Below are 27002 nucleotides of genomic sequence, written 5' to 3'. Positions count from 1 at the left end.
AAGGTACATGGAGCACCCAACCAATACGGTTATGTAGGAGAGGTCCCACATATATCAGTTTCAAAGAGGGATGTTAACCAAACACTCTACAGCCAAAAACAAGAGTTCAGGGGGACATATACACTTCAAGAACTGCCGCAAATGACAAGTAATGTGTTGTTCCTCAAAAATTGGGGGTTCCCTATATCACGAATGGAGCCAAGCCTCTCTTTGTGAAGTAGCCCTCTGACTGGAGAGCTCAGGATGGGTCCATTCCTAAACCTTGTGGACAGCCTTCCTAGAAGAGTTGAAGCTGTTAAAGTTGCAGAGGGTGGGCAAACTCAATATTGAACCCTACGGACTAAGACTGGGATGCCATTACAGTTCGTGTAAACGCAGGCTTACCAATACTTTTTGTAATGTAGTGTATATATTCTTTATGAGGCAGGCTCCTCTCTGGCTTGCTGCACAGGGCCAGATTAACGTAGGGGCTATTGGAGCTGCAGCTCCAGGCCCCTACCTTTTATATAGGCCCCGGGTTGGCCATATTCACTGTTACCGCTCTTCTGTCACACAGAAGTCTGGCTTCTATGCTCGCTTCCCCAGGCAGCTCCCTCAGAACCTCCCCACACAGAACGAAGGCTGGACAAGGAGGGACAGTTGCCAATGCATGGATGTGTTTATGGGCTTCAGAGACAGCATCCCATGTTGAATTAGGCATGCATGGCTGCACCCTTCCTCCTCTGGGTGCATGCCAAGGCACGGCCCTTAAGGCCCTTCAAAATCCTCAGCACCAAACCCATGATGCTCTTAATCCGGCCCTGTTGCTGCAGCTTCTAAAGCACATTGTGAGAAGCTTACAGTGTGCAGCAGAGGTGTAACTAGACCTTCAGGGCCCCCGGTGCAAGAAACCACAAAGGGCCCCCCGGACCCCTGGCCGGGGCCCTTCCCTTCAAGCCTGGGGCTCTTCCCACTGATCCTGGGGCCCTTTACTCTCTTTGCGGGGCCCTTTATTATGGTCCCGCAGTGGGACCCTTTCACAAGTTCTGCAGTGGGCGCCCTTCCTGCCATCTTGGGATCTCCTCACAGTGGTGGAATGCCAGGGGCCCGGTCGCAAGTGTGACCTTTACGATCCTGGAAGTTCACCCACTGGTGTCACTAGTTTTCATTTTTTGGTATTTTAATTGTTTTATTTTTTATCATTTTATTTTATTTTTTTACAATGTCACTGACTATGACTCTGTCCATTCAGAAAAGGAAGGAGCTGGTAAATTACATATTTACCGACCCCTTCCTGGTTCTCTATTGTGACACATCCCCTGCAGCAGCCGGCTGGAGAGGGGAGGGAGCACAGTGGGGAGGGGGGGCAGCAGAGTGGGGGGGGGGACCAGGGGAGCACACAGGGGCCCAGAGACAGCAGAACACAAGTCAACTGGATATGAGGAGTGGCGGGGGCAGCATACAGAGGAACCAATCTCCTCTATTTTCCTCCCACAGCTACAGGTAAAAAAAGGAGGACAGTGATTTCTCTACATGCTTCCCCCGCCGCCCCTCCTATCCAGGTGTAGAGGCGGAGCCACACAGGCCCCCTGGAACATGGGGCCCGGTTGCAATTGCAACCCCTGCAACCTCTGTAGTTACGCCCCTGGTGTGCAGTGAAATCAGAGTAAGTAATTTCAGTCCAGGAGAGGAGCCGGTACAACTGTTCAAGACTGAAGAGAAGATCGGAAGAACAGTAGAAATGTTCGATAAATCCCACAGGATCCTAGACAATGTTTACTGGGTATGCTTGACTCCATTGTCCAAGATAAATTCATGAGGGCCCTCTTTCAGGCTCGCCTTCTTATACTCAGGCACAGGATCGCACAGGATCCACCCACATATAAGATGTGGCTGGAACAGCTGGGCAATACCCTTCGTATGGAAAAGTGTATATATCAACATAGGGGCTCCCCTTCCAAGTTCTTTAAAATCTGGGGTGTATGGTTAGAATGGCACCGATAGACATGGTACTGGAGGGCTTGTTGGTTTAGACCCTTGGGGGTTCCGGGGTATGGGTCCAATGACGTTGAGGGTACTACTGTTACTTTTTTTTGTTGAACACCGAATGAATATGTATGACAATGCTGGTCTTGGAATATTTTCATACCTGGTTGCCCAGTTGGGCTCTGTACTGTATTGTATTATTCTTCTCAATGAAACAACTTCTTGATTAAAAAAAAAAAAGCAAATGTTCGGTAAACTTTAATCTCTTTGGTAAAATCAAACAGATGCATTGTATCCATAGAGGTGATTTTCATTTCCAGGACTGGAAGTCCCTACAGCACAAAAAAGTTCAGATGACTATAATTAGCAATTAGGAATCACTGTGGTGGGAAAACACCAGGGAGCGTTGTATTGTTCTTGGTACATCTATAAAATCCCAGACAGCCGGCACTTCACCCGTGAGAGGAGCTCTGAGTGTCCCCATCTGATGGCGGTGTGAAGGGGTGAGTAATATCCAGAGAATGGACCAATTCACCGACTGAGAATATTTTTCACATAGCTAGGAACTTCCCGGGTAATAAGATACCGTACTTCATTTTACAGCCGAAGAACGAGGCAAACCTTCAGATAGTTTGTCAATGCCCAGTTTATTATTATTCCATACTAAAATGTGGACAGAACTGATTTCTTTCATTACTGTATCTGCTGAGCTAACAACGTCATACAAATTTTCTGCCATAAATCCAGAAATTAAGAGGAAAAAAAAGAAAAAAAAATTCTCCCACCAGTTACTTAGCAATAGTAGGAAAAATGTAAAATGAAATATTAAATTATAAAACACAAATGTATAGTAAATAAATACAAAAATAATAATATAATAAATAAGTATTATTATTCCATACTAAATGTGGACAGAACTGATTTCTTTCATTACTGTATCTGCTGAGCTACTGATGTCATACAATTTTCTGCCATAGAGCCAGAATTTAGGAGGGAAAAAAAGAAAAATAAATTCTACCACCAATTACTTAGCAATAGTAGCAAAAAATGTAAAATGAAATATTAAATTATAAAACACAAATGTATAGTAAATACATACAAAAATAATAATATAATACATAAGTAAAAATATAAAAATGTAATCTTTTTCCATTACCAGCTACTTGCCAGTAGTAGAATCAATGTAAAAAAAAAAAATAATAATAATGCTAGTAAAAATATAAATAATAAAAAAAAGATTTTGCATTGCCAGCTACTCAGTAGTAGCATAAATGTAAAAAATAAAATAATAAAATATAAAACACAAATGCATAGTAAATAAATACAAAAATAATAATATAATAAATAAGTATTATTATTCCATACTAAATGTGGACAGAACTGATTTCTATAATTACTGTATCTGCTGAGCTACTGACGTCATACAATTTTCTGCCATAGAGCCAGAATTTAAGAGGAAAAAAAGATAAAAAAATTCTCACACCAGTTACTTAGCAATAGTAGCAAAAATGTACAATGAAATATTAAATTATAAAACACAAATGTATAGTAAATAAATACAAAAATAATAATATAATAAATAAGTATTATTATTCCATACTAAATGTGGACAGAACTGATTTCTATAATTACTGTATCTGCTGAGCTACTGATGTCATACAATTTTCTGCCATAGAGCCAGAATTTAGGAGGGAAAAAAAGAAAAAAAAATTCTACCACCAATTACTTAGCAATAGTAGCAAAAAATGTAAAATGAAATATTAAATTATAAAACACAAATGTATAGTAAATACATACAAAAATAATAATATAATACATAAGTAAAAATATAAAAATGTAATCTTTTTCCATTGCCAGCTACTTGCCAGTAGTAGAATCAATGTAAAAAAAAAAAAAAAATAATGCTAGTAAAAATATAAATAATAAAAAAAAGATTTTGCATTGCCAGCTACTCAGTAGTAGCATAAATGTAAAAAATAAAATAATAAAATATAAAACACAAATGCATAGTAAATAAATACAAAAATAATAATATAATAAATAAGTATTATTATTCCATACTAAATGTGGACAGAACTGATTTCTATAATTACTGTATCTGCTGAGCTACTGACGTCATACAATTTTCTGCCATAGAGCCAGAATTTAAGAGGAAAAAAAGAAAAAAAAATTCTCACACCAGTTACTTAGCAATAGTAGCAAAAATGTACAATGAAATATTAAATTATGAAACACAAATGTATAGTAAATAAATACAAAAATAATAATATAATAAATAAGTATTATTATTCCATACTAAATGTGGACAGAACTGATTTCTATAATTACTGTATCTGCTGAGCTACTGATGTCATACAATTTTCTGCCATAGAGCCAGAATTTACGAGGGAAAAAAAGAAAAAAAAATTCTACCACCAATTACTTAGCAATAGTAGCAAAAAATGTAAAATGAAATATTAAATTATAAAACACAAATGTATAGTAAATACATACAAAAATAATAATATAATACATAAGTAAAAATATAAAAATGTAATCTTTTTCCATTGCCAGCTACTTGCCAGTAGTAGAATCAATGTAAAAAAAAAAAAAAAATAATGCTAGTAAAAATATAAATAATAAAAAAAAGATTTTGCATTGCCAGCTACTCAGTAGTAGCATAAATGTAAAAAATAAAATAATAAAATATAAAACACAAATGCATAGTAAATAAATACAAAAATAATAATATAATAAATAAGTATTATTATTCCATACTAAATGTGGCCAGAACTGATTTCTATAATTACTGTATCTGCTGAGCTACCGATGTCATACAATTTTCTGCCATAGAGCCAGAATTTAGGAGGAAAAAAAAAATTCTACCACCAGTTACTTAGCAATAGTAGAAAAAATTTAAAATGAAATATTAAATTATAAAAAACAAATGTATAGTAAATAAATACAAAAAATAGTAAAAATATAAAAATGTAAACTTTTTCCATTGCCAGCTACTTGTCAGTAGTAGAATAAATGTAAAAAAAAAAGAAAATAATAATAATAATAATGATAGTAAAAATATAAATAATAAAAAAAAGATTTTGCATTGCCAGCTACTCATCAGTAGTAGCATAAATGTAAAAAATAAAATAATAAAATATAAAAAAAAAACTAAGGTATAGTAAAAAATGACAAATGGTAAAATAATAGATACATAAAAATAGAAATATTAAACTATAGAAGAGTAAATCATAAAAATAAAATAAAAAATTTCAAACAACCAGTGAGGCTAAGTTCACACAGATCCGGCTGTGGTTTGCAGTCCTGTGTCCTGTGCGTTTGTGTTCACCGGTTTAGGTTCACCCCTGAACCTAACCGAAAAATGCACAGGACCCTTTTCAAATTCGCACCGCAGCCGCCCCAGACATGAGTGAACCAGCTCCATTGAAAGCCGGTCACACTCACATATTATGCGAATTTGAAGCAGTGTAAAACACATCCAGTTCACATATATGTGGACCCAGCCTTACAGTACTCGTTGTGGCATACATGTAAAATAAAATACATTAAAACAGTAAAACAGAAAACACAAGTACATAGTAAATAAATAAAAATAAAAGATTTTGCATTGCCTAATCAGTAGCTGCATACATGTAAAATCAAATAGTAAAATAAAAAACACAAAAGGTATTGTAAATAAATACAAATAATAAAATACTAAATAAATAAACATATACATATTAAAATATAAAAGATTAAATCATAAAATAAAATAAAGATTTAACACTACCAGTTACTTATATTGGTGTAAAAAAAAAAAAAATTCCCTTCTATGGTGTCCTTTGTCTCCTACCTCCCTTCAATTCTCTGTAAAAGAAGAGGTTTTATACTCTCCTCTCTGGTCTCCCATGTCTCCTACCTCCCTTCCATTCCCTGTAATAGAAGAGGTGTTATACTCCTCTCTCTGGTCTCCTACCCCCCCCTCCATTACCTGTAATAGAAAAGGTATTATACTACCCTCTCCAGTGTCCTATGTCTCCTACCTCTCTCCCATTCCCTGTAATAGAAGAGAGGTAGTATACTCCCCTCTCTGGTGTCCCATGTCTCCTACCTCCTCTCTACTCCCTGTAATAGAAGAGGAATTATACTCCCCTCTTCGGTCTCCCATGTCTCCTACCTTCCCTCCACTCCCTGTAATAGAAGAGGTTTTATACTCCCCTCTCCAGTGTCTCCTACCTCCCCCCCCCATTGCCTGTAATAGAAGAGGTATTATACTCCCCTCTCTGGTGTCCCGTGTCCCGTGTCTCCTACCTCCCCTTCATTCCCTGTAATAGAAGAGGTATTATACTCCCCTCTCCGGTGTCCTGTGTCTCCTACCTCCCCTCCATTCACCTGTAATAGAAGAGGTATTATACTCCCCTCTCCGGTGTCCTGTGTCTCCTACCTCCCCTCCATTCCCTGTACTAGAAGAGGTATTCTACTACCCTCTCCGGTGTCCTGTGTCTCCTACCTCCCCTCCATTCCCTGTACTAGAAGAGGTATTATGCTCCCATCTCTGGTGTCCTGTATCTCATACCTCCCCTCCATTCCCTGTAATAGAAGAGGTATTATACTGCCCTCTCTGGTGTCCTGTGTCTCCTACCTCCCCTCCATTCACCTGTAGTAGAAGAGGTATTATACTCCCCTCTCCGGTCTCCCCGGTCTCCTACCTCCCCTCTGTTCACTTTATTAGAGGAGATGTTATACTCCCCTCCCTGGTCTCCCATGTCTCCTACATCCCCTCCATTCCCTGTAATAGAAGAGGTATTATACTTCTCTCTCTGGTGTCCTGTGTCTCCTACATCCCCTCTATTCCCTGTAATAGAAGAGGTGTTGCACTCCCCTCTCAGTTGTCCAGTGTTTCCTACCTCCCCTCCTTTCGTAAGAGAAGAATTAGTATACTCCCTCTCCGGTGTCCAGTGCCTCCTACCTCCCCTCCATTCCCTGTAATAGAAGAGGTATTATACTCTTGTCTCTGGTGTCCTGTGTCTCCTACCTCCCCTCCATTCCCTGTAATAAAAGAGGTATTATGCTCCCCTCTCCAGTCTCCCATGTCTCCTACCTCCACTCCGTTCCCTGTAATGGAAGATGTATTTTACTCCCTTCTCGAGTGTCCTGTGTCTCCTACCTCCCCTCCATTCCCTGTAATAAAAGAGGTATTATACTCCCCTCTGTGGTCTCCCGTGTCTCCTACCTCCCCTCTGTGAAGGAGCCGACCTACACTATGCTTGAGTGCTTACGTCAGTATACCGCTTCCTCCAGTCTGAACATAGATATCAGATATTAGAGCTGCATAACATACAAGACTAGCCGACAAATAGCTTGTATGATATCTGGAAGTTTTTATTGAACAAACTCACATAGAATATATATCCCACGGGAGGACATCCCCCTCCTGATCATATTACCCTAACAATACAAACTGCACACAGGAATATAATTACCATAGCATTCCAGAGAGAAGTACGGTCTGCTGTGTTTACAACAGCTGGCCGTTCTCCTCTTTCAGCAGGGAGCGATCACGGGTGTCAGGTGGCAATCGGAGCCACCTGCCCCGTGCATCGGAGTCCCCGCTCAATCCCTAGCTTCAGGTGCACGACCGACGTAGCCCTACTAGCGGACCCCTAAAACCCCCTAGGGCCTGATGGTCACACTCAGGGGTAGAAAAGGCCTACATACCTTCTTTGGGTGTGGATTGTCAGGCATGGTGGGTAATGATACAAGTAGAAGAAACGATGGGCGCCAGTCACTTTTATGCTTGAAACAACAGAAGAATTTTATTTCTTCTTAACAGGACAAAATTAGATAAGGGAGAGAGGGGTAGGGCACAGGACACCATTAGCGAACAATCACATTGGCAGACTCCGATCACAAAAATAATAGGCACTTAGACAGTGGTACAAGATAACAGACCTTGAGGTTCATTCAGTATCCATGAAACTTCAGATTGATCTGGGAGGCAACTCTTCTCCCCTAGATCCAATCTCTTTTAGTGGCCTGTACTGGCTGGACAGCTGTCTTCTCTATCAAACAGGCAGGTAACTCACACAGGTTGCTGGATCTCTGTGGATGCTCACTTTCATGCAGATCCATGGCTCTCATCAGCAGAGTCCCAGACATGTGGCTAGGCTCCAGGCTTCAGGCCTAGCCAGCAGCAGCACAGCAGCACACACCCACCCCAAAGGGGGTCCGGGCGGCAAGAGAGCGAATATTGGACCTCCCCTCAGTTAAATTGTCTCTCCCAGCATGCCTTAGCCACACTGTAATTGGCTAAGAGAGACACAGATATTAATAGCTTGCTTAACTGTATTTCTCACTCACTCTAATGTCGGAGGCAACAGTGCCACCTACTGACGGAAGGGAGAACCACAGCCAAACCCAGATTAAAGCGGAATTTCAGCCTCAAATACCATTTTTAACTAAAAATACCCCTATAATACTAATCCATCGCCCTTTACAGAACCGCTATTCTCAACTTACAAGGTGTACAGTATTGGATTTTAGTCAAAATCTTACTTTTAAAAAATGCTGTCTGGGCGCGGCCATCTTGTATGTGGGCATCTGAAGCCGCAGTGTAATCTGCTGTGTCCTTCTTCCTGATTCCAGGGAGTGTTCTGGGAGTTCTTCCTGATTCCAGCCTCCTGGGAGTGATGACAAACAGCTCCCAGGATGCAATGCAAAGGCGGAAGTGATGTCGGTGGCCGTGGCCACAAAGGGGGGAGAAGGAGGAAGTACAATCAAAAATGCCGTGAAAATAAGGTAAGGGACCCCCAGAAAAAAATTGAAAATGCCCAATTGTTGATCAGCATAGCGAGCACTCCAGGAATCACTAAAGTTGCAAAATAGGCTGGAACTCCACTTTAAGAGGAAGTCCAATTTACCACAGTAATAACCACTTGCTGTCTGCTCACTAGAGCTGTACTGCGGCAAAATGGCTCTTGTAGGTCTGACGACGTAGACCTACGTCAGCAGACACTCCCCCTTCTCGGCGGCGCGCGCGCGCCGCCGGAGGCTCCCTCCCGCTGTATTCAGTCACAGCGGGAGTCGGGCCAGGGGAGGAGCAGCGGCGATCGCCGCTGCTCTTCCCCGATCGTCGGGGATCTAGTGTGGAGATCCGCCCGCTTGTGTAAACACAAGCGGGCGGATCTCCTAAGTGACAGGCAGTGACAGATTGCAGGGTTCAGCATAGCTGAACGTGTGATCTGTCCATGTGTCACTCAGTCACCTCCCCCCACACACGTCAGTAAGCACCAGGCATACATTAACCCCTCCCTCTCCAATAAAATTAACCCCTTCCTTGCCAGTGTCATTTTTACAGTAACAGTGCATATGTATAGCACTGATTACTGTAGTAATGTCACTGGTAACCCCAAAAGTGTCAAAAATGTCAGTCAAGGGTCCAATCTGTCCGCCGCAATGTCGCAGTCCCACAAAAAAATCGCAGATCGCCGCCATTACTCGTTAAAAAAAAAAACACCAAAAACAACAGAAATCTTTCCCTTAGTAAACTCAATAACTTTTGCGCAAACCAATCAAAATATGCTTATTGCTATTTTTTTTAACCAAAAATATGTAGCAGAAAACAAATTGGCCTAAAATGTTAAAAAATTTTGATTTTTACATTTTTTGGGGGGAATTTCATATAGAAAAATTTGAAAAATATTGTTATTTTTTCACAATTGTCGCTGTTTTTTTGTTCTTAGCGCAAAAAGTAAAAATCGCACAGGTGATCAAATACCACCAAAAGAAAGCTCTATTTGTGGGAAAAAAAGGACGTAAATTTAGTTTGGGTACGGCATTGCATGACCGCGCAATTGTCAGTTAAAGTCGCACAGTGCCGAATTGCAAAAAGTGGCCCAGACGTAAGACAGCAAAATCCTCCGGTGGTAAAGTGGTTAATATCAGCCAAGCTAGTTACTGCCCAGCAAACTAAATTTTAATAGCAACCCTGCTTTAAGACAAGGGTGCTACATGTAGATGTGAGATGTGAGGTCTTTTTGATCCCAGATCTCACATCAAGGAGGACCTGTCCTGCTTATTTCTATTACAAGGGATGTTTACATTCCTTGTAATTGGAATAAAAGTGATAAAAATATATATTTTTAATGTACAGTGTAAAAATGAAAAATAAAATAAATAAGGAAAAAGAAAATGTAAGCGCCACGTCCCCCTGAGTTTGCACGCAGAATTGAACACATACGCAAGTCGCGTCCACATATGTAAACGGTGTTCAAACCACACATGTCAGGTATCGCTGCAATCGTTAGAGTAAGATAAACAATTCTAGCCCTAGATCTCCTCTGTATCTCTAAACTGGTAACCTGTAGGGATGATCAAACTTTTCAAAAGTTCGGTTCGACCAGAACACCCGAACTTCCCGAAAGTTCGGCCCGGATTTCAGAACCCCATTGAAATCAATAGGACCAGAACTTCGGTAATCAAAAAACACTATTTTGAAGCCCTAAAACCAAATAAATGTCCTTAAAAAGTGCCTAGGGTTCTGGGTCATGCCCCAGGGACTATTAATCACACAAAAAAAAATTCTTAAAATTTGTCATTTTTGATAGAGAGACAATTATTGAAAAAATTATTGAAAAAAAAAAAGAGATGTCTTTGGATTTAGTGTCTGGGGGGTCTAAAAAGTGTACCTGTGAGGTTTCAGCTCTGTAGCATGTCCAGAACCAGAAAAAAAAAAAAAAGTTTGTTTGTATTAGAATTAATATAGAACAGGATAGTGGCTCCGCTATTTTCACACCTTGCCGGTTTGTAGCAGGCGTTTTTTTGGGCATTTTTTGGGGGTCTTTGGAGGCAGGCATAACATCAGAACTTCTGTGTAGGGGTATATATACACACACACACATGTATGTATATATACACATACACATATATAGGTGTGAAAGTAGCAGAACACTATGCTTGCGCTAATGAAATAATTAACACCCATATGGCTTCTCTGCTATCACACCTATATATGTGTATGTGTATAAATACATATGAGTGTGTGTGTGTGTATATACCCCTATACAGAATTTCAGATGTTTTGCCTGCCTCCAAAGAACCCCAAAAAATGCCCAAAAAAAAAACGCCTGCTGCAAAAACACACCTGGGTGTTTTTGTAGCTGGCTTTTTTTGGGTATTTTTTGGGCGTCTTTGGAGGCAGGCATGACATCTGAACTTCTGAATAGGGGTATATACACACACACACTTATATGTATTTATACACATACACACATATAGGTGTCATGGAGTTTTTGGGGGGACATCTCTTACACCGTCCTTAACCCTCATCCACCAATGCCACCCCCCCCCCAAGGTCCTTTTTTTTAAAGAAAAGAAAGGCACTATATATATATACACAGTATATTTGTATGTATATACTATTTTGCCCTTCTTGCGGGTCTGATGACATCACTGGCACTTCCTTTTTTTCCTTGATGGCAGCTGCAGGGGGGTGGTCGTTCTTCCAAGACTGAGCAATGCTCACATAATAATGTGTGAGCCCAGCTTAGCCCTGGAGCACTGTGAGCTCCACTCATGTGATGTTACGCCCCCATAGCGACTGAGGAGGAAGTCAGGGACATTGCTGGAGCATGGAGTGGGAAGATAAATGAGATAGAAGAGCAAAAAAAAGCAGGAAAAAAAAATCTTAGAGTTCCACCTAAAAGATAGATACTATGTCTGTGTAATTGTCCTTTTTACAGATTCCTATTTTATTTTAACAGAACATTTCCCACATTGCCAATGGCCAACCAGTCTGAAACATACCATTTTGTCCTGGTTGGGTTCCCAGGCCTTCCTGAGGAATTCAACACCATTATCTCCATTCCGTTCCTCCTACTCTATAGTGTGTCACTATGTGCCAATGGAATGGTCATTGTCCTGGTTGTCTCCAAGCAGAACCTTCACCAGCCAATGTACATCATAATAGCTAGCCTGGCCATCTCCGACCTTCTCTTCGACACAGCCATATTGCCGAAAGTGATCTCCAAATACTGGTACGGGGCTGACTCCATGTCCTACCATGAGTGCTTCCTTCAGATGACCATCATCCACACCTGCAATCCTCTAGACTCATTAATCATCATGCTGATGGCCATCGATCGTTACATTGCCATCTGTAAGCCATTGAGATACCATGCCATTATCAGCAACAGAGCAATCATAGCCTCCTGCCTCCTATTATATTTCATGGCATTTGTGATTGGACTTTGCGTCATGTCATTGGCCAACCAGCTTCCCTACTACGCTATTAATAAAATCAAAAGCCTCTTCTGTTCCATTGGAACCACGGCAGTCACAGCTCGCATTAACGTGGTGGTAATTTTGCTCAAAGCTTATTATATCGGTTTAGCCTGCCACTTAGGGCCGCTGTTCTTTATCGTGTTCTCATACAGCATCATCATCACTAGTGTCTGCTCATCCGGCCGATCGAAGGCCTGGACCAAAGCGCTGTACACCTGCATCACACACTGGTTTGTCATGGCTGTGTACTACGTGCCCCGCCTGGTCGTCTACACTTACGAGCAGCTGCCGACCAAACCCCAACCTGACATTTATGTCTTCCTGATCTGCCTCTACACGTTCGTGCCGCATGTGTCCAGCCCCATCATATTTTGTCTCAGAAACAAGGAAATCAAAAAAACTTTAAAAAATAATTTTGTGAAGAGATGTTAATAAAATATGATAAATGAGCACCAATCGAGTTTTGTTTCTTTTTTTTATTCTCTGAGTTTGCTGGGTTCCTCACAGATGGGTCAATCAAGGCTCAGAGCAAGGTGACCCAAACCTGTCTTCAAGTCCCAAGAAAGATGGCCATACACCTGTGGTATTGTTTTTATGATTACCTAAAAACTGGCCATATGCCAGATTACATTGAAAGGCTGTCTAGGCCGTCTTTATCACAGAGAAACCTTGCACCATGTGAACACATAAGCCCAACTTAGGGTCACTATATCCATTACAGTCTGCCCATACAATCAGTGGCGGGACATGGTCATGTAGAGCCCAGGGCGAACATGCCAAACTGTGCCCCCCCCCCCCCATTCAAGATGTATAAGCATTATGTGTCAACGAAAATCCCCCTAAAAAACACTGAGCAATAATCTGCATGCTTACCCCTCTAAGCATAAATTCCCCATCCTCCCGGTACAAATCCACCCCCCTGTTGAAATCCCTCCTCTCAACACAAATCTTTGCCACCCCCCCCCCCCCCCCCATAAAAAAAAATTCACCACCTCCTAGCACAATTTTTCTACTCATAAAATTTCTCCTCCTAGTACATATCTTCTACCGGCCCCCCTTTCCCACACACTTCAAATACCCCCTCCCAGCACAAATTCCCCCCAAATTTCCCCTCTTAGAACAATACTTACCCCCTTCTGCCCCCCCAAACTCCCCCTTCCAACACAAATATCCTCCCCTCCAATCTCCTTATGGCACCCCTCACCTCAACCGTCCCTTCTGCCCACCCCTTGTCCCGGCCCTGCATACAATCTTATGTAGTAGACCAGCTTAATTTATCAAATCATTTTGTGTCTTTTCAGGCAGGCCATTGTACTACATAGGTCAACCTTTTTAAAAAGGGGAGCAACCCTTTAAATAACTTTCCGATCTCAGGTGACCCCTGCTAATAATTACTATATCTACAACTCATTAAACATTAGACTGATAGTCAGTGGGAGGAATTCTCCTTACACTTGTGATCATTACGAGGAATTATGCCCTTAGAGATACAGTAGTTAAAATAACCAATGGCATTAGTGGGAACTTATCTGAGAAGCAGAAATTGCTCATTTCTCAAGGAACCCTTAACAGCCTCTGGAGAAACCCTTGAGTTCCATGGAACTCTGATTGAGAAACCCTGACATAGGTGGTGGTGGATCTACAGGAGATTGTCAATCAGATTATAACGTGTGTTGTGAACTTCAGTCTCATCTCTCTACTTAGCCTTTAACCACTTGCCGACCGCCGCACGACTATCTACGGCGGCGGTCAGCCCCTCACAGGCAAACTGACGTAGGTCTACATCGCTTGCTTGTGAGGGTCTAGGGAGCGAGCGCGCGCCCCCGGAGGCGCGCTCCCGCGTGGTCACGGATCCCCCCGCGCGTGTGACCAGCGGACCCGATGTCCGCCGGTCACTCGGCGATCGGCGGGGGAGAGGGAGAAAGTCAGGCAGCTTGTGTAAACAAGCCACCTGTCATTCTCCTCGGTGTAAAGACACTGATCACACGGATCTACTATGTAGATCCGTTGATCAGTGTCCTTACAGCTGAAGCCACAGCCAATCACAGTAGAAAGCACGCCCCTAGGGACACACATAGCCCCTCCCTCCCAAATAAAGTTAACCCCTTCACTACCAGTGTATTTTTACAGTAACAGTGCATATGTATAGCACTGATTACTGTAGAAATGTCACTGGTAACCCCAAAAGTGTCAAAAATGTCAGTCAAGGGTCCGATCTGTCCGCCACAATGTCGCAGTCCCGCAAAAAAAATCGCAGATCGCCGCCATTACGCGTTAAAAAAAAAAACAACAAAAATGACAAAAATCTTTCCCTTTGTTAGTAAACGCGATAACTTTTGCGCAAACCAATCAAAATACGCTTTTTGCAATTTTTTTTACCAAACATAGGTAGCATAAAACAAATTGGCCGAAAATGTTAAAAAATTTTGATTTTTACATTTTTTTGGGGGGGGAATTTCATATAAAAAAATGAGAAAAATATTGCTATTTTTGCAAAATTGACGCTCTTTTTTTGTTTATAGCGCGTGATCAAAAAATCGCACAGGTGATCAAATACCACCAAAAGAAAGCTCTGTTTGTGGGAAAAAAAGGACGCCAAATTTGTTTAGGTACAGCGTCGCACGACCGCGCAATTGTCCGTTAAAGTCACGCAGTGCCGAATCGCAAAATACCCCCTGGTCGGAATGGGGGTAAAATCTTCCGGGGCTTAAGTGGTTAAGACTTGTCCCCCACCCAATTCATACGTAGGGAAGTAGGAATGATACCTCCGGCTATCCTTCGGTGAGAAAATATACCAAGGAATATGGCTGACCACCAAGTCCTTCTTAGCAAATTTTGGTGTGCTGGAGATGAAATGTAAACTATTATGGAGATGGCACAATTGGCATATTACCATTTGTAAACTGAAACTCTCTGTTGTCCTTCCATGGATGCTCTGAACTGGGTTTTTCTCAATATATCTGGTGTCAGTGACCAGTAGCTTTTATACTTTGGACTTGGGACTTCCAAGTTATCACTACTACTACTTGGCAAGCCATTACATAAAGATCCGGCAACAGAGCTCCCCAAAAAACTGAGGCTGCTGCCTCAATTCAACGTGAACTTCTATCGCCAACCCTAAGCCTCCATGAGGTATCACTTGGACCATGGTCAATGAGACGAGAGCAGTAAAACTTATGAATATCATCAGGAATAAACCAAACTGCCTTGGGTTCTGTTCGAGTGTTGTTCAGTGAACTTTAAAGAAGTTCATATGCCAAAACCAAACTCTATTGTAATCAAAGGGAGTTGAATTTATCAAATTAACATATCCATTTTCAGGGCTAATAGGCAATGAGGCGTCAAAAAATAGCAATGGGGTGGTGGGTTGTCATTGTCACTGAAACATTAAAAATGCCAAATTCCTTTAAATAACACCTGGGGGGGGGGGGGGGGGTTGTCCTAATCCTGCCTGTGAATGGGGCATCTCTTTTATGTACAGAATTAAATTTGCAATTGAAGGAAGTGTTTAAAAATTGCCAGCAAAAGACATTTCATTGCCAGCTTCTTCTTTAACCTCCCGCCCATATGACATCATATGACATCCTGGACTTTAACTGGAGATATCTGGATGATGGGTGCAGCTACAGGCATCATCCAGATATCTTTCTTGTCAGCCAGTGATTCCCTCCAGTGTAAAAGCCATCCCAGTAGCTGATTAGCCGATGGATGGCTTTTACAGGAAGTGGGAGGGGACATCCTCCCTCCTGCCGCCCATCGGCACCTCTCCGGGCTTTCCTGTGTGATCGGGGAGCCTGAGATCCAATCCGACAGCGGTGGTGGGTTACCAAAGAGCTGGCCGAGGACTGGATGGTCCCACGGCCATCTCTCTGATACTGGGAGGCCAGAAGCGATGTTGTGATGTCACTTCTAGCTCTGGAAACACTGTCATTTTTTTTTCCTAGAAAGCAGAGATCAGTGTTTTTTTTTTCTTTTTTTTTATCTCATGCTTTCCAGGGTAGAGGAGATATCTGGGGTCTTATAGACTCCAGATGTCTCCATGAAGAGGACCTGTCATGACTTATTTCTATCGTCAAGGGATGTTTACATTTCTTGTGATAGGAACAAAAATGCAAAAAAAAAATAATATATATATATATTGTAAGGGATTAGCTCGGTGGTGGGCGTAGATGACCCCTTGGGGGGTGCGTTTTCCCAGAGAGATAGCCGACAAGTGCTTGCAAACAACAGTGTGGTTTATTAATGGTGTTTTCTTCACCAGACTGTATGCAGCAAAAACATCCAAAATAAAATAAAACAGAAAATAAATCCTTGCCTCTGTGGGCGGCTACCTTCTCACAGCTGGAACCTGCCTAAGAGTCTGTCTCCAACCTACTGTTGGACAGACTTTCTTGTCCTACAGCGGACACTCAATAGTTCATTTATAATACCTTCACAGGGCAACACAGTCCTTTATTTCTTTCTCACAAATAGTTCGTCTTCTCACCTTTGAGACGTCTTCACACTTGGTTACCCTCCCGGGCACACATCACTCCGGAGGGTCTTCTCCCAGGCCCACACATCCTGTCGGGAGGCACATGTCTGACTGTCCTCCTTCTCCCAGCCCACATGGCTTCAGGAGACAGCTTCCGGAGGCAGCAATCCATAGACTTCCTCTGTACAAATTATAGAGGCCTTAATTTCCTCATTCCGAACAGCTGAAGGCCTTTCAACTTCTTAGACAGTTCTGCTGCCTTTGGCAGCCAACACCCTATAGTAATTAGTGAACTTTCCAAAGCAGGTGGGAATGTGTCTCCTCTTTGTGACTACATTCCCAGATTTACCTGACTTCCTGTCACATAATATATATATATATATATATATATATATATATATATATATATAGAAAAAAAATAAATAAAAGCAGACTGATATACCAGCCCTAAAAAGGGCTTTTTTGGGGTGCTGTCAGGATGCTGTCCTTACAGCAGGAGTGGACCGAGAACACTGGCCTAGTTAATGATTTCCCTATTAATTCAGCAGTAGCAGCAGCAGCACTCTCCCTGCTCTAACCAACTCTGCAGCTTCAGAATGAATCTAAGATGGATGCTGTCCTTGCTTTGTTATAGGAGGTGGGAGGGTCTGGGAGGGTCTGGGAGGGAGGGTATGCTCATACCTCCCAACCATCCCGGATTGGGCGGGACTTTCCCGCATTCAGACCTGTGTCCCGCTGTACAGGCTGTTGTCCCGCATGAATCCTGTTGATTATAACTATTACCTCAATAGGACCTGCAGGCAGCAGTGTGAACATCCAGCATAGGGTGGGATTGGCAGACAAGCCAGCGAGGTGTGCCCTGTGCAGCCACAAACAGACTTCAGCTGTCAAAACTAAGCTGTGATGTCGGGTATGGGCGGGACTGCTACCCAGACCCGCCCCCTTTTTCAGGCAAGCAGTGTACAAGAAAAGAGCGCTGGGACAAAGCTGCAAAAGGTCAGGATCAGTTCTCTATTTCCCTCCTCAGGGGTTTTTCAGTGTCAGTTAGCCTTGCACTACTTCACTAGCTGAAAATGAATGTAAAATCTCTCTCACGGATCTTTCATCATCTTTCCTGCTCTGCACTAGAGTCGGGACAAGTGCTGGACTGGTTGACTGCAGCATGTTCAAGGGGAGGAGGGGGGTGAGCTGCAGCCTAATCCTTATCTCCTACCTGCTGGAGGAATTCAGGAGCCAAAAATGAGTGTGTACTGAAAGGGTAAAGGAAGCTGTGACTGCAGTGGATAGAAGAGTCAGTTACAGAAAAGTGATGAGGGCAGAGGAGAGAGGGCTGTGCGGGGGCGGGGGTGTGCCTAGAACTCTCCTGTACTCTGTACATACCAGAACCCTATACTCTGTACATAGCGCGTCGTCCAGTGGCGGCCGGTGCGTTGGGGGCGCAGGGGTGCCGTCCCCCCTATCCATGCGTTCGGCCCCCTAATCTACATGCGGGGCGCCGGACGCATGGAGTTCAATTGGGTTTTTTTTTTCTGAATCACCGGATTAGAGCCAGAGGCTGGTCACTCTGCATTGAATGAGGGCACGCTGTGGTCACTCTGCATTGAAAGAGGGCACGCTGTGGTCACTCTGCATTGAAAGGGGACACGCTGTGGTCAGTCTGCATTGAAAGGGGGCACGCTGTGGTCACTCTGCATTGAAAGGGGGCACGCTGTGGTCACTCTGCATTGAAAGGGGGCACGTTGTAGTCACTCTGCATTGAAAGAGGGCACGCTGTGGTCACTCTGCATTGAAAGGGGGCACGTTGTAGTCAGTCTGCATTGAAAGGGGGCACGCTGTGGTCACTCTGCATTGAAAGGGGGCACATTGTAGTCACTCTGCATTGAAAGGGGGCACGCTGTGGTCACTCTGCATTAAAAGGGGGCACGCTGTGGTCAGTCTGCATTGAAAGGGGGCACGCTGTGGTCGGTCTGCATTAAAAGGAGGCATACTGTGGTCAGTCTGCATTGAAAGGGGACACGCTGTGGTCAGTCTGCTTTGAAAGGGGACACGCTGTGGTCAGTCTGCATTGGAAGGGGGCACGCTGTGGTCACTCTGCATTGAAAGGGGGCACGCTGTGGTCACTCTGCATTGAAAGGGGGCACGTTGTAGTCACTCTGCATTGAAAGAGGGCACGCTGTGGTCACTCTGCATTGAAAGGGGGCACGTTGTAGTCAGTCTGCATTGAAAGGGGGCACGCTGTGGTCACTCTGCATTGAAAGGGGGCACATTGTAGTCACTCTGCATTGAAAGGGGGCACGCTGTGGTCACTCTGCATTGAAAGAGGGCACGCTGTGGTCACTCTGCATTGAAAGAGGGCACACTGTGGTCAGTCTGCATTAAAGGGGGCACGCTGTGGTCACTCTGCATTGAAAGGGGGCACGCTGTGGTCACTCTGCATTGAAAGGGGGCACGTTGTAGTCACTCTGCATTGAAAGAGGGCACGCTGTGGTCACTCTGCATTGAAAGGGGGCACGTTGTAGTCAGTCTGCATTGAAAGGGGGCACGCTGTAGTCACTCTGCATTGAAAGGGGGCACGCTGTGGTCACTCTGCATTGAAAGGGGGCACGTTGTAGTCAGTCTGCATTGAAAGGGGGCACGTTGTAGTCACTCTGCATTGAAAGAGGGCACGCTGTGGTCACTCTGCATTGAAAGGGGGCACGTTGTAGTCAGTCTGCATTGAAAGGGGGCACGCTGTGGTCACTCTGCATTAAAAGGGGGCATGCTGTGGTCACTCTGCATTAAAAGGGGGCACGCTGTGGTCACTCTGCATTGAAAGGGGGCACGCTGTGGTCACTCTGCATTGAAAGGGGGCACGTTGTAGTCACTCTGCATTGAAAGAGGGCACGCTGTGGTCACTCTGCATTGAAAGGGGGCACGTTGTAGTCAGTCTGCATTGAAAGGGGGCACGTTGTAGTCACTCTGCATTGAAAGAGGGCACGCTGTGGTCACTCTGCATTGAAAGGGGGCACGTTGTAGTCAGTCTGCATTGAAAGGGGGCACGCTGTGGTCACTCTGCATTAAAAGGGGGCACGCTGTGGTCAGTCTGCATTGAAAGGGGGCACGCTGTGGTCGGTCTGCATTAAAAGGAGGCATACTGTGGTCAGTCTGCATTGAAAGGGGGTACGCTGTGGTCAGTCTGCATTGAAAGGGGGCACGCTGTGGTCAGTCTGCATTGAAAGGGGGCACGCTGTGGTCAGTCTGCATTGAAAGGGGGCCCGCTGTGGTCACTCTGCATTGAAAGGGGGCACGTTGTAGTCACTCTGCATTGAAAGGGACCACGCTGTGGTCACTCTGCATTGAAGGGGGCACGCTGTGGTCAGTCTGCATTGAAAGGGGGCACGCTGTGGTCACTCTGCATTGAAAGGGGGCACGCTGTGGTCACTCTGCATTGAAAGGGGGCACGTTGTAGTCACTCTGCATTGAAAGAGGGCACGCTGTGGTCACTCTGCATTGAAAGGGGGCACGTTGTAGTCAGTCTGCATTGAAAGGGGGCACGCTGTGGTCACTCTGCATTGAAAGGGGGCACATTGTAGTCACTCTGCATTGAAAGGGGGCACGCTGGTCATTCTGCATTGAAAGGGGGTACGCTGTGGTCAGTCTGCATTGAAAGGGGACACGCTGTGGTCAGTCTGCATTGAAAGGGGGCACGCTGTGGTCACTCTGCATTGAAAGGGGGCACGCTGTGGTCACTCTGCATTGAAAGGGGGCACGTTGTAGTCACTCTGCATTGAAAGGGGGCACGTTGTAGTCAGTCTGCATTGAAAGGGGGCACGCTGTGGTCACTCTGCATTGAAAGGGGGCACATTGTAGTCACTCTGCATTGAAAGGGGGCACGCTGTGGTCACTCTGCATTAAAAGGGGGCACGCTGTGGTCAGTCTGCATTGAAAGGGGGCACGCTGTGGTCGGTCTGCATTAAAAGGAGGCATACTGTGGTCAGTCTGCATTGAAAGGGGGTACGCTGTGGCCAGTCTGCATTGAAAGGGGGCACGCTGTGGTCAGTCTGCATTGAAAGGGGGCACGCTGTGGTCACTCTGCATTGAAAGGGGGCACGCTGTGGTCACTCTGCATTGAAAGGGGGCACGTTGTAGTCACTCTGCAGTGAAAGGGACCACGCTGTGGTCACTCTGCATTGAAGGGGGCACGCTGGTCATTCTGCATTGAAAGGGGTCACGCTGGTCATTCTGCATTAAAAGGGGTCTCGCTGGTTATTCTGCATTGAAAGGGGTCGCGCTAGTTATTCTGCATTGAAAGGGGTCCCGCTGGCCATTCTGCATTGAAAGGGGTCTTGCTGGTTATTCTGCATTGAAAGGGGGCACGCTGGTCTCTCTGCATTGAAAGGGGGCACGCTGGTCACTCTACATTGAAGGGGGCACGCTCTACCTTGATTACTGAAGGTCCCTTTCACACTTTTGTGACCTCAAAGTCACGCAATTTTTTACAGCGTTTTTTGCCGCAAAGCAATGCCTATTACATTTTTCTGTTTGCGCCCCCCAAAAGGGGGAATTTTTGTTGGATGGAGCTGGGGTGGGCATATGGGGTGAATGGAGCTGGATGGGGGGGGTAAATGGAGCTGGGGTTTGCATTTGAGGTGGATAGAGCTTCTGGGGGCATTTGGGGTGGATGGGGGGGTGTATGGAGCTGGGTGGGCATTTGGGGTGTATGGAGCTGGGGGGGGTGGATGGTGCAGAGTCCGACCCCGGCATTCTGTACATTACATACTCCTGTCTCCTGCATTCTGTACATTACACTCTCCTGCACTATATACACAATACTGTACATTATATACTTCTCACCAAAGTCTTCATTGTCTCAACAGTTGCTGGTTGGTACGCAGTCTCTGACTATTTTAATGAAGTTCTTCTTTAAGGTAGGCTGAGCAATCAAAGCATATTTTATGAGTACTAGGAAGTCTGGGTTTTGTTTACCCTATCCCTTAAACCCCTCCCACTACTAAGCAATTGGCCACACCCACAATTTTCCGCAGCGCGCTGCGCAGGTTTTATTTCTCTTTCAGTGTCCCTCATTGCAAATTTCAAAAGCTGGGAGGTATGTATGCAGGTTGGCTGGAATGTGCCTGCTGACTGTGAAGTACAGGGTCAAAGTTTGCTCAATGAAGATGTATAGGGGCGGACCGAACATCGCATATGTTCGCCCGCCGAGGCGAACGCGAACAAGCGATGTTCGCCGGCGAATAGTTCGGGACATCTCTAGTTACCAATAGGAGGGTTTGTAAATGTGCCTGCCCCCTCCCTATAAAATGAGTTCTACCCCTAGCCTTTTGTCAGAGTTGGAGTTCAGAAGGACATCTGACAGCGACTTTAGAAAGAGATGGTTGCTGCTGCTGTACATTACAGTGCTAATGAAACAATGCAGTCCATTGATTTCATCATGTCTTGAAGGCCTAAAGGTAGGGGCAGAGGCTCTTCAGTAAAAGCTAGAAGGCAGCCAGGCGGTTCTGCATCCCAAAACATTTGCCACACCACACCATTGAAGGGCAGGACATGTGCGCCTTTCCATTTGGGCAGTGGGTGTGCTATATAGCCAGAGCATACAGAGGTGGTGGTATAGTGAGCTATGAGGAGGATGGGGATAATGAGGAATATCTTACCAGGGTTCCTTTATTTATAGAGGAGGAACGTGAGGGAGCTGCACAACATCAACTTGCAGGGGAGCGAAGAGAGTTTCACCTAATAGCAATACTCCATGGGTGCAGGCCACTGCTATCCCCAGGATAACTCAGCACAGCTCAGAAGTCTAGGCCTTTTTTACACATCTGCTGTTGACAGCACTGTAGCGGGATGTAGTCTCTTTCTGCAGCAAATTAAGTGTGGTAAAACATTTATTTGGGTACCACAGGCATGAGGAGACACATGATTATACACTACAAAGCTCAGTGGGAGCAGCACATGTGGGGGGCTTCCAGTATAATGTTACGGTAGGGGCAGTCATTATTTTGTTATTCTGGTGGCTATCGTTGGGGCCCTTTAAAAAAAGCATTGGTGCACTTAACAGCAGTCTTAATAAACCAACATGCAGTATAGGTGTAGTAAGATGCAGTAAGGGTGCAGTACATGTGTAGTACAGGTGAAGTATAAAGGCAGTGAAGATGCAGTAAAGGTGTAGCATAGCTAATGTCCTGCTTCAAGTAAATCAGTCCCTGTTAGCAGTGTGTACAAATGGAAGTGAGCCCTCTCACCAGTCTCTGTGGTATGGCAGTGAATTTTTGCTGTAGAAAAGGGGGCTCAGTCAGTCAGAGGGTGAGAGGATGCTCTGATATCCCTTCAGCAAAGGTGCAAATGCAATCGCTGCGGCCTGTGATGCACTGCCTGGGATTTCTCCGCTGGTCTGGCCTCTCAGCAGTCTGGTCAGTATGCAGCAGATGTGCTCTCATCAATTCCCTCAGTGCCAAGAGAAAGAACCTAGCTGAACAGTCTCAGAAACGCAGCTCCACTCCTCCTCCTTGCCCCAGTGTCTCTTGGGAATTATAGAGAAAACCATCCATAAGCTAAACAATAAGGCCTACTTCTTGGACTGAAAATCCCATGATCCTTCACGTTCTGCACAGGCATCCATAGGCTTTTGTGGCTAAAGCCCTTCCTCTGCTGATTGGAGGAAATAGTGCAACAACATTCAGCAGAAAGTAAAAGTAGAACTATAGGCAAAACTTTTTTTTTTTCACTTTGTATAGAGCATGGTGGGGTCATAACCCCTGACAGACATTTTCCTTTGCCATCTGTGTCCCATTGTGGAGATTTCTCTTCACTTCCTGTCCCATAGCCAAACAGGAAGTGAGAGGAAATCCCTGCAAATTAAGGGAATTCCCTGGGAGATCTCCAGGTCACCAGAACTAGTGTCCCCCATTGGAACATTTCCCCCCTATTACTTTTTCTAGAGACTACCCAGAAATTGGTATTTTCTTTTCTTTCACTTTCAATAATAATGTTAAACAGGACAAATAGACAGGAACATAGATCCCCTTTCATGGTCACCATGCTTCTGACCCTCAGGTCAGTAAAAGGAGGAGCAATGGTGGAAGAGGCTGCTAAGCAAGGCTTTCAAGTCTTCCTCCACAAAAGGCTGCCAGCAATCACAGGTAGTACCTAACCCATATGACCAGTGATCACATGGGTCCAAGGATGGATGTGGACACCCTTAGAATGGATGACCCCGTGGACTATTGGGAGTTCAGGATAGTCCACTGACCAGAGCTTGAACTTCTGGCCTGTCCTTCATCCAGTATACATTTAACATGTGCTTTTAGCACAGGGGGGTGATTTTGTGACAGAAAAAAATAAGTTATTTTCCCACGGTGACTGGGTCACCGTTATGAAAATAAAGAAATACAGGATCAGCAGTGACACCAAAAAAAAAGTGATACTAAAAATAACTTTTTTCTTTGAATCTGGCCCTAAAATATTATTTTATTATCTCACTGCTGACCTGCCACCTATACCATTACCTACTACTACTGCTGGCCCGCCATCATTACCATCTCTTGTTACCATTACTATCCTCTACTAATGCTGCTGGCCTGCCACCATTACCATTTTCTGCTATCAATACCATCTTCAAACACTGCTGCTGATCTGCACCAATACCATCTTCTACCACTGCTTCTGGCCTACCAACATTACCATCTAATGTGACCATTACCATCTTCTACCACTGCTGCTGGCCTGCCACAATTGCCATCCTATGTGACCATTTCCATCTTCTACCACTGCTGCCAGCCTGCCACCATTGCCATCTAATGTGACCACTACCATCTTCTACCACTGCTGCTGGCCTGCCACCAATACCATCTTCTACCACTGGTGCTGGCCTGCCACCATTATTATCTTCTACCACTGCTACTGGCCTACCACCATTATCATTTAATGTGACCATTACCATCTCCTACCACTGCTGCTGGCCTACAACTATTACCATCTAATGTGACCACTACTGCTGACCGGCTGCCATTGCCATGGAATGTGACCATTACCATCTTCTACCACTGCTGCTGGCCTGCCACCATTACCATCTAATGTGACCATTACCATATTCTACCACTGCTGCCAGCCTGCCACCATTTCCATCTAATGTGACCACTACCATCTTCTACCACTGCTGCTGGCCTACATACAACCATTACCATCTAATGTGATCACTACTGCTGGCCTGCCACCATTGCCATGGAATGTGACCATTACCATCTTCTACCACTGCTGCTGGCCTGCCACCATTGCCATCAAATGTGACCATTACCATCTTCTACCACTGCTGCTGGCCTACATACAACCATCAGTGGCGTACCAATAGGGGGGGCGGGAGGGCGGTCCGCCCCGGGTGCCACACATTAGGGGGGTGTCAGCGAGCACCAGGGTGACACCCGGGGCCGGCCGCCGGACTGCCTCCGCCGCTCGCTTATACAGGAGCGCAGAGGAGGAGAAGCTGTATAGCAGAGAATGGGAGAGAGACTCACTTCGCTCATGAGCCCTGCATACACAGCGGGAAATGCCGAAGTTGACTCTGCTAGATAATGAGAAGGCGATTGGTTGCTAGGACCCCCTAGCAACCAATCACCGGCTCATTAACCAGCACTGTAAACTTCGGCATTTCCCGCTGACCGCTGTGTATGCAGGGCTCGTGAGCCTCTCTCCCATTCTCTGCTTTGAACAGTTCCTCCCTCTCTGCTCTCCTCCTCATAAGGTAAGGGGGCGAGGGGGGGGGGAGAATTGTATTGTAAAGACAGTCGGGGGGGGAGGGGGTCTGCATTGTAGAGGGGTTTTATTGGAAGGGGGGGGAGGGGTTGTCTGCACTGTAAAGGGGTTTTATTGGGGGGGGGGGTGTCTGCATTGTAGAGGGATTTTATTGGGGGGGGGTGTCTGCATTGTGGAGGGGTTTTATTGGGGGGTGTGTCTGCATTGTAGAGGGGTTTTATTGGGGGGGGGGGTCTGCATTGTAGAGGGGTTTTATTGGGGGGGGGTCTGCATTATAGAGGGGTTTTATTGGGGGGGGGGTCTGCATTGTAGAGGGGTTTTATTGGGGGGGGTCTGCATTGTAAAGGGGTTTTATTGGGGGGGGGGTCTGCATTTTAGAGGGGTTCTATGGGGGAAGGGGTTTGTATTGTAAAGGGTTCTATTGGGGGGGGTTTGTATTGTAAAGGGGTTCTATTGGGGGGTCTGCATTGTAAAGGGGTACTATTGGGGGTGTTTTTATGTAAAGGGGTTCTATTGGGGGTTTGCATTGTAGAGGGGTTCTATTGGGGGGTTTGTATTGTAAAGGGGTTCTATTGGCAGGGGCTTTGTATTGTTAAGGGGTTCTATTGGGGGGCTGTATAATTTAAAGGGTTCTATTGAGGGGGGGGGGCGAGGGCTATGTCATGTAAAGGGTTCTATTGGGGGGGTGCGGAAACTGTGTAATGTAAGGGGTTCTTTTGGGGGGCAGGGGCTGTGTAATGTGAAGGGTTCCATGGGGGCTGTGTAATGTAAGGGGTTCTATTGGGGGACGGGGGCTGTATAATGGAAAAGGTTCTATGGGGGGCGGGAGCTGTGTAACATAAAGGTTTCCATGAGGGGGGTGTGGGCTGTGTAATGTAAAGGCTTCCAATGGGGGGGCTGTGTAATGTAAAGGGGTCCAGGGGTATGGGGGCTGTGTACTGTAAAGGGTTCCAATGGGGGGGGCTGTGTAATGTAAAGGGTTCCAATGGGGGGGGCTGTGTAATGTAAAGGGGTCCAGGGGTACGGGGCTGTGTAATGTAAAGGGTTCCAATGGGGGGGCTGTGTAATGCAAAGGGTTCCAATGGGGGGGCTGTGTAATGTAAAGGGGTCCAGGGGTACGGGGGCTGTGTAATGTAAAGGGTTCCAATGGGGGGCTGTGTAATGTAAAGGTGTCCAGGGGTACGGGGGCTGTGTAATATAAAGGGTTCCAATTGGGGGGCTGTGTAATGTAAAGGGGTCCAGGGGTACGGGGGCTGTGTAATGTAAAGGGGGTCTTCCTACATTTTACTCGCAGTTATTACTGCAGTCCTATAGATTTTTTTTCTGCATTTTCTGAAAGCGCACCAAAAGTCTTGCATGCTGCATCTTTGGCGCGCTTTCAGAAAACAGGAAAATAATTTTTTGGGGGGGGAGCGACACCATGGTTTACTGCACCAGGTGACACCAACCCTAGTGACACCACTGGCAGTAGCACACAGTAAGTATGCCACTGCCAGTTACATGTATTTCTGTCTGGCGCCTCAAGTCAATCTGCGCCGTTTTTGCAGAGGAGGAGGGGGCC

General features: G+C 45.1%; 1 protein-coding gene and 1 long non-coding RNA gene across 2 annotated transcripts in view; one reads left to right on the top strand and one right to left on the bottom strand.

The window, feature by feature from the left end:
* Positions 1 to 27002, bottom strand: part of LOC309547181 — a 683824-nt gene that overhangs the window by 482626 nt on the left and 174196 nt on the right. The gene's annotated exons all lie outside the window — the stretch shown is intronic.
* Positions 11725 to 12657, top strand: LOC309546805 (olfactory receptor 56B2-like; the record flags this gene model as incomplete). The annotated part of the gene is made up of 1 exon (XM_082246492.1): positions 11725 to 12657. The coding sequence occupies one exon, from the start codon at positions 11725 to 11727 to the stop codon at positions 12655 to 12657; it is 933 nt and encodes a 310-aa protein (XP_082102618.1).

The sequence above is a fragment of the Pelophylax lessonae genome (genome assembly GCF_965119305.1).
Source record: "Pelophylax lessonae genome assembly, chromosome: 2".
NCBI lineage: Eukaryota > Metazoa > Chordata > Amphibia > Anura > Ranidae > Pelophylax > Pelophylax lessonae.
Note: the sequence above shows the minus strand (reverse complement) of the source record. Positions and strands in the feature narration are given on the sequence as shown.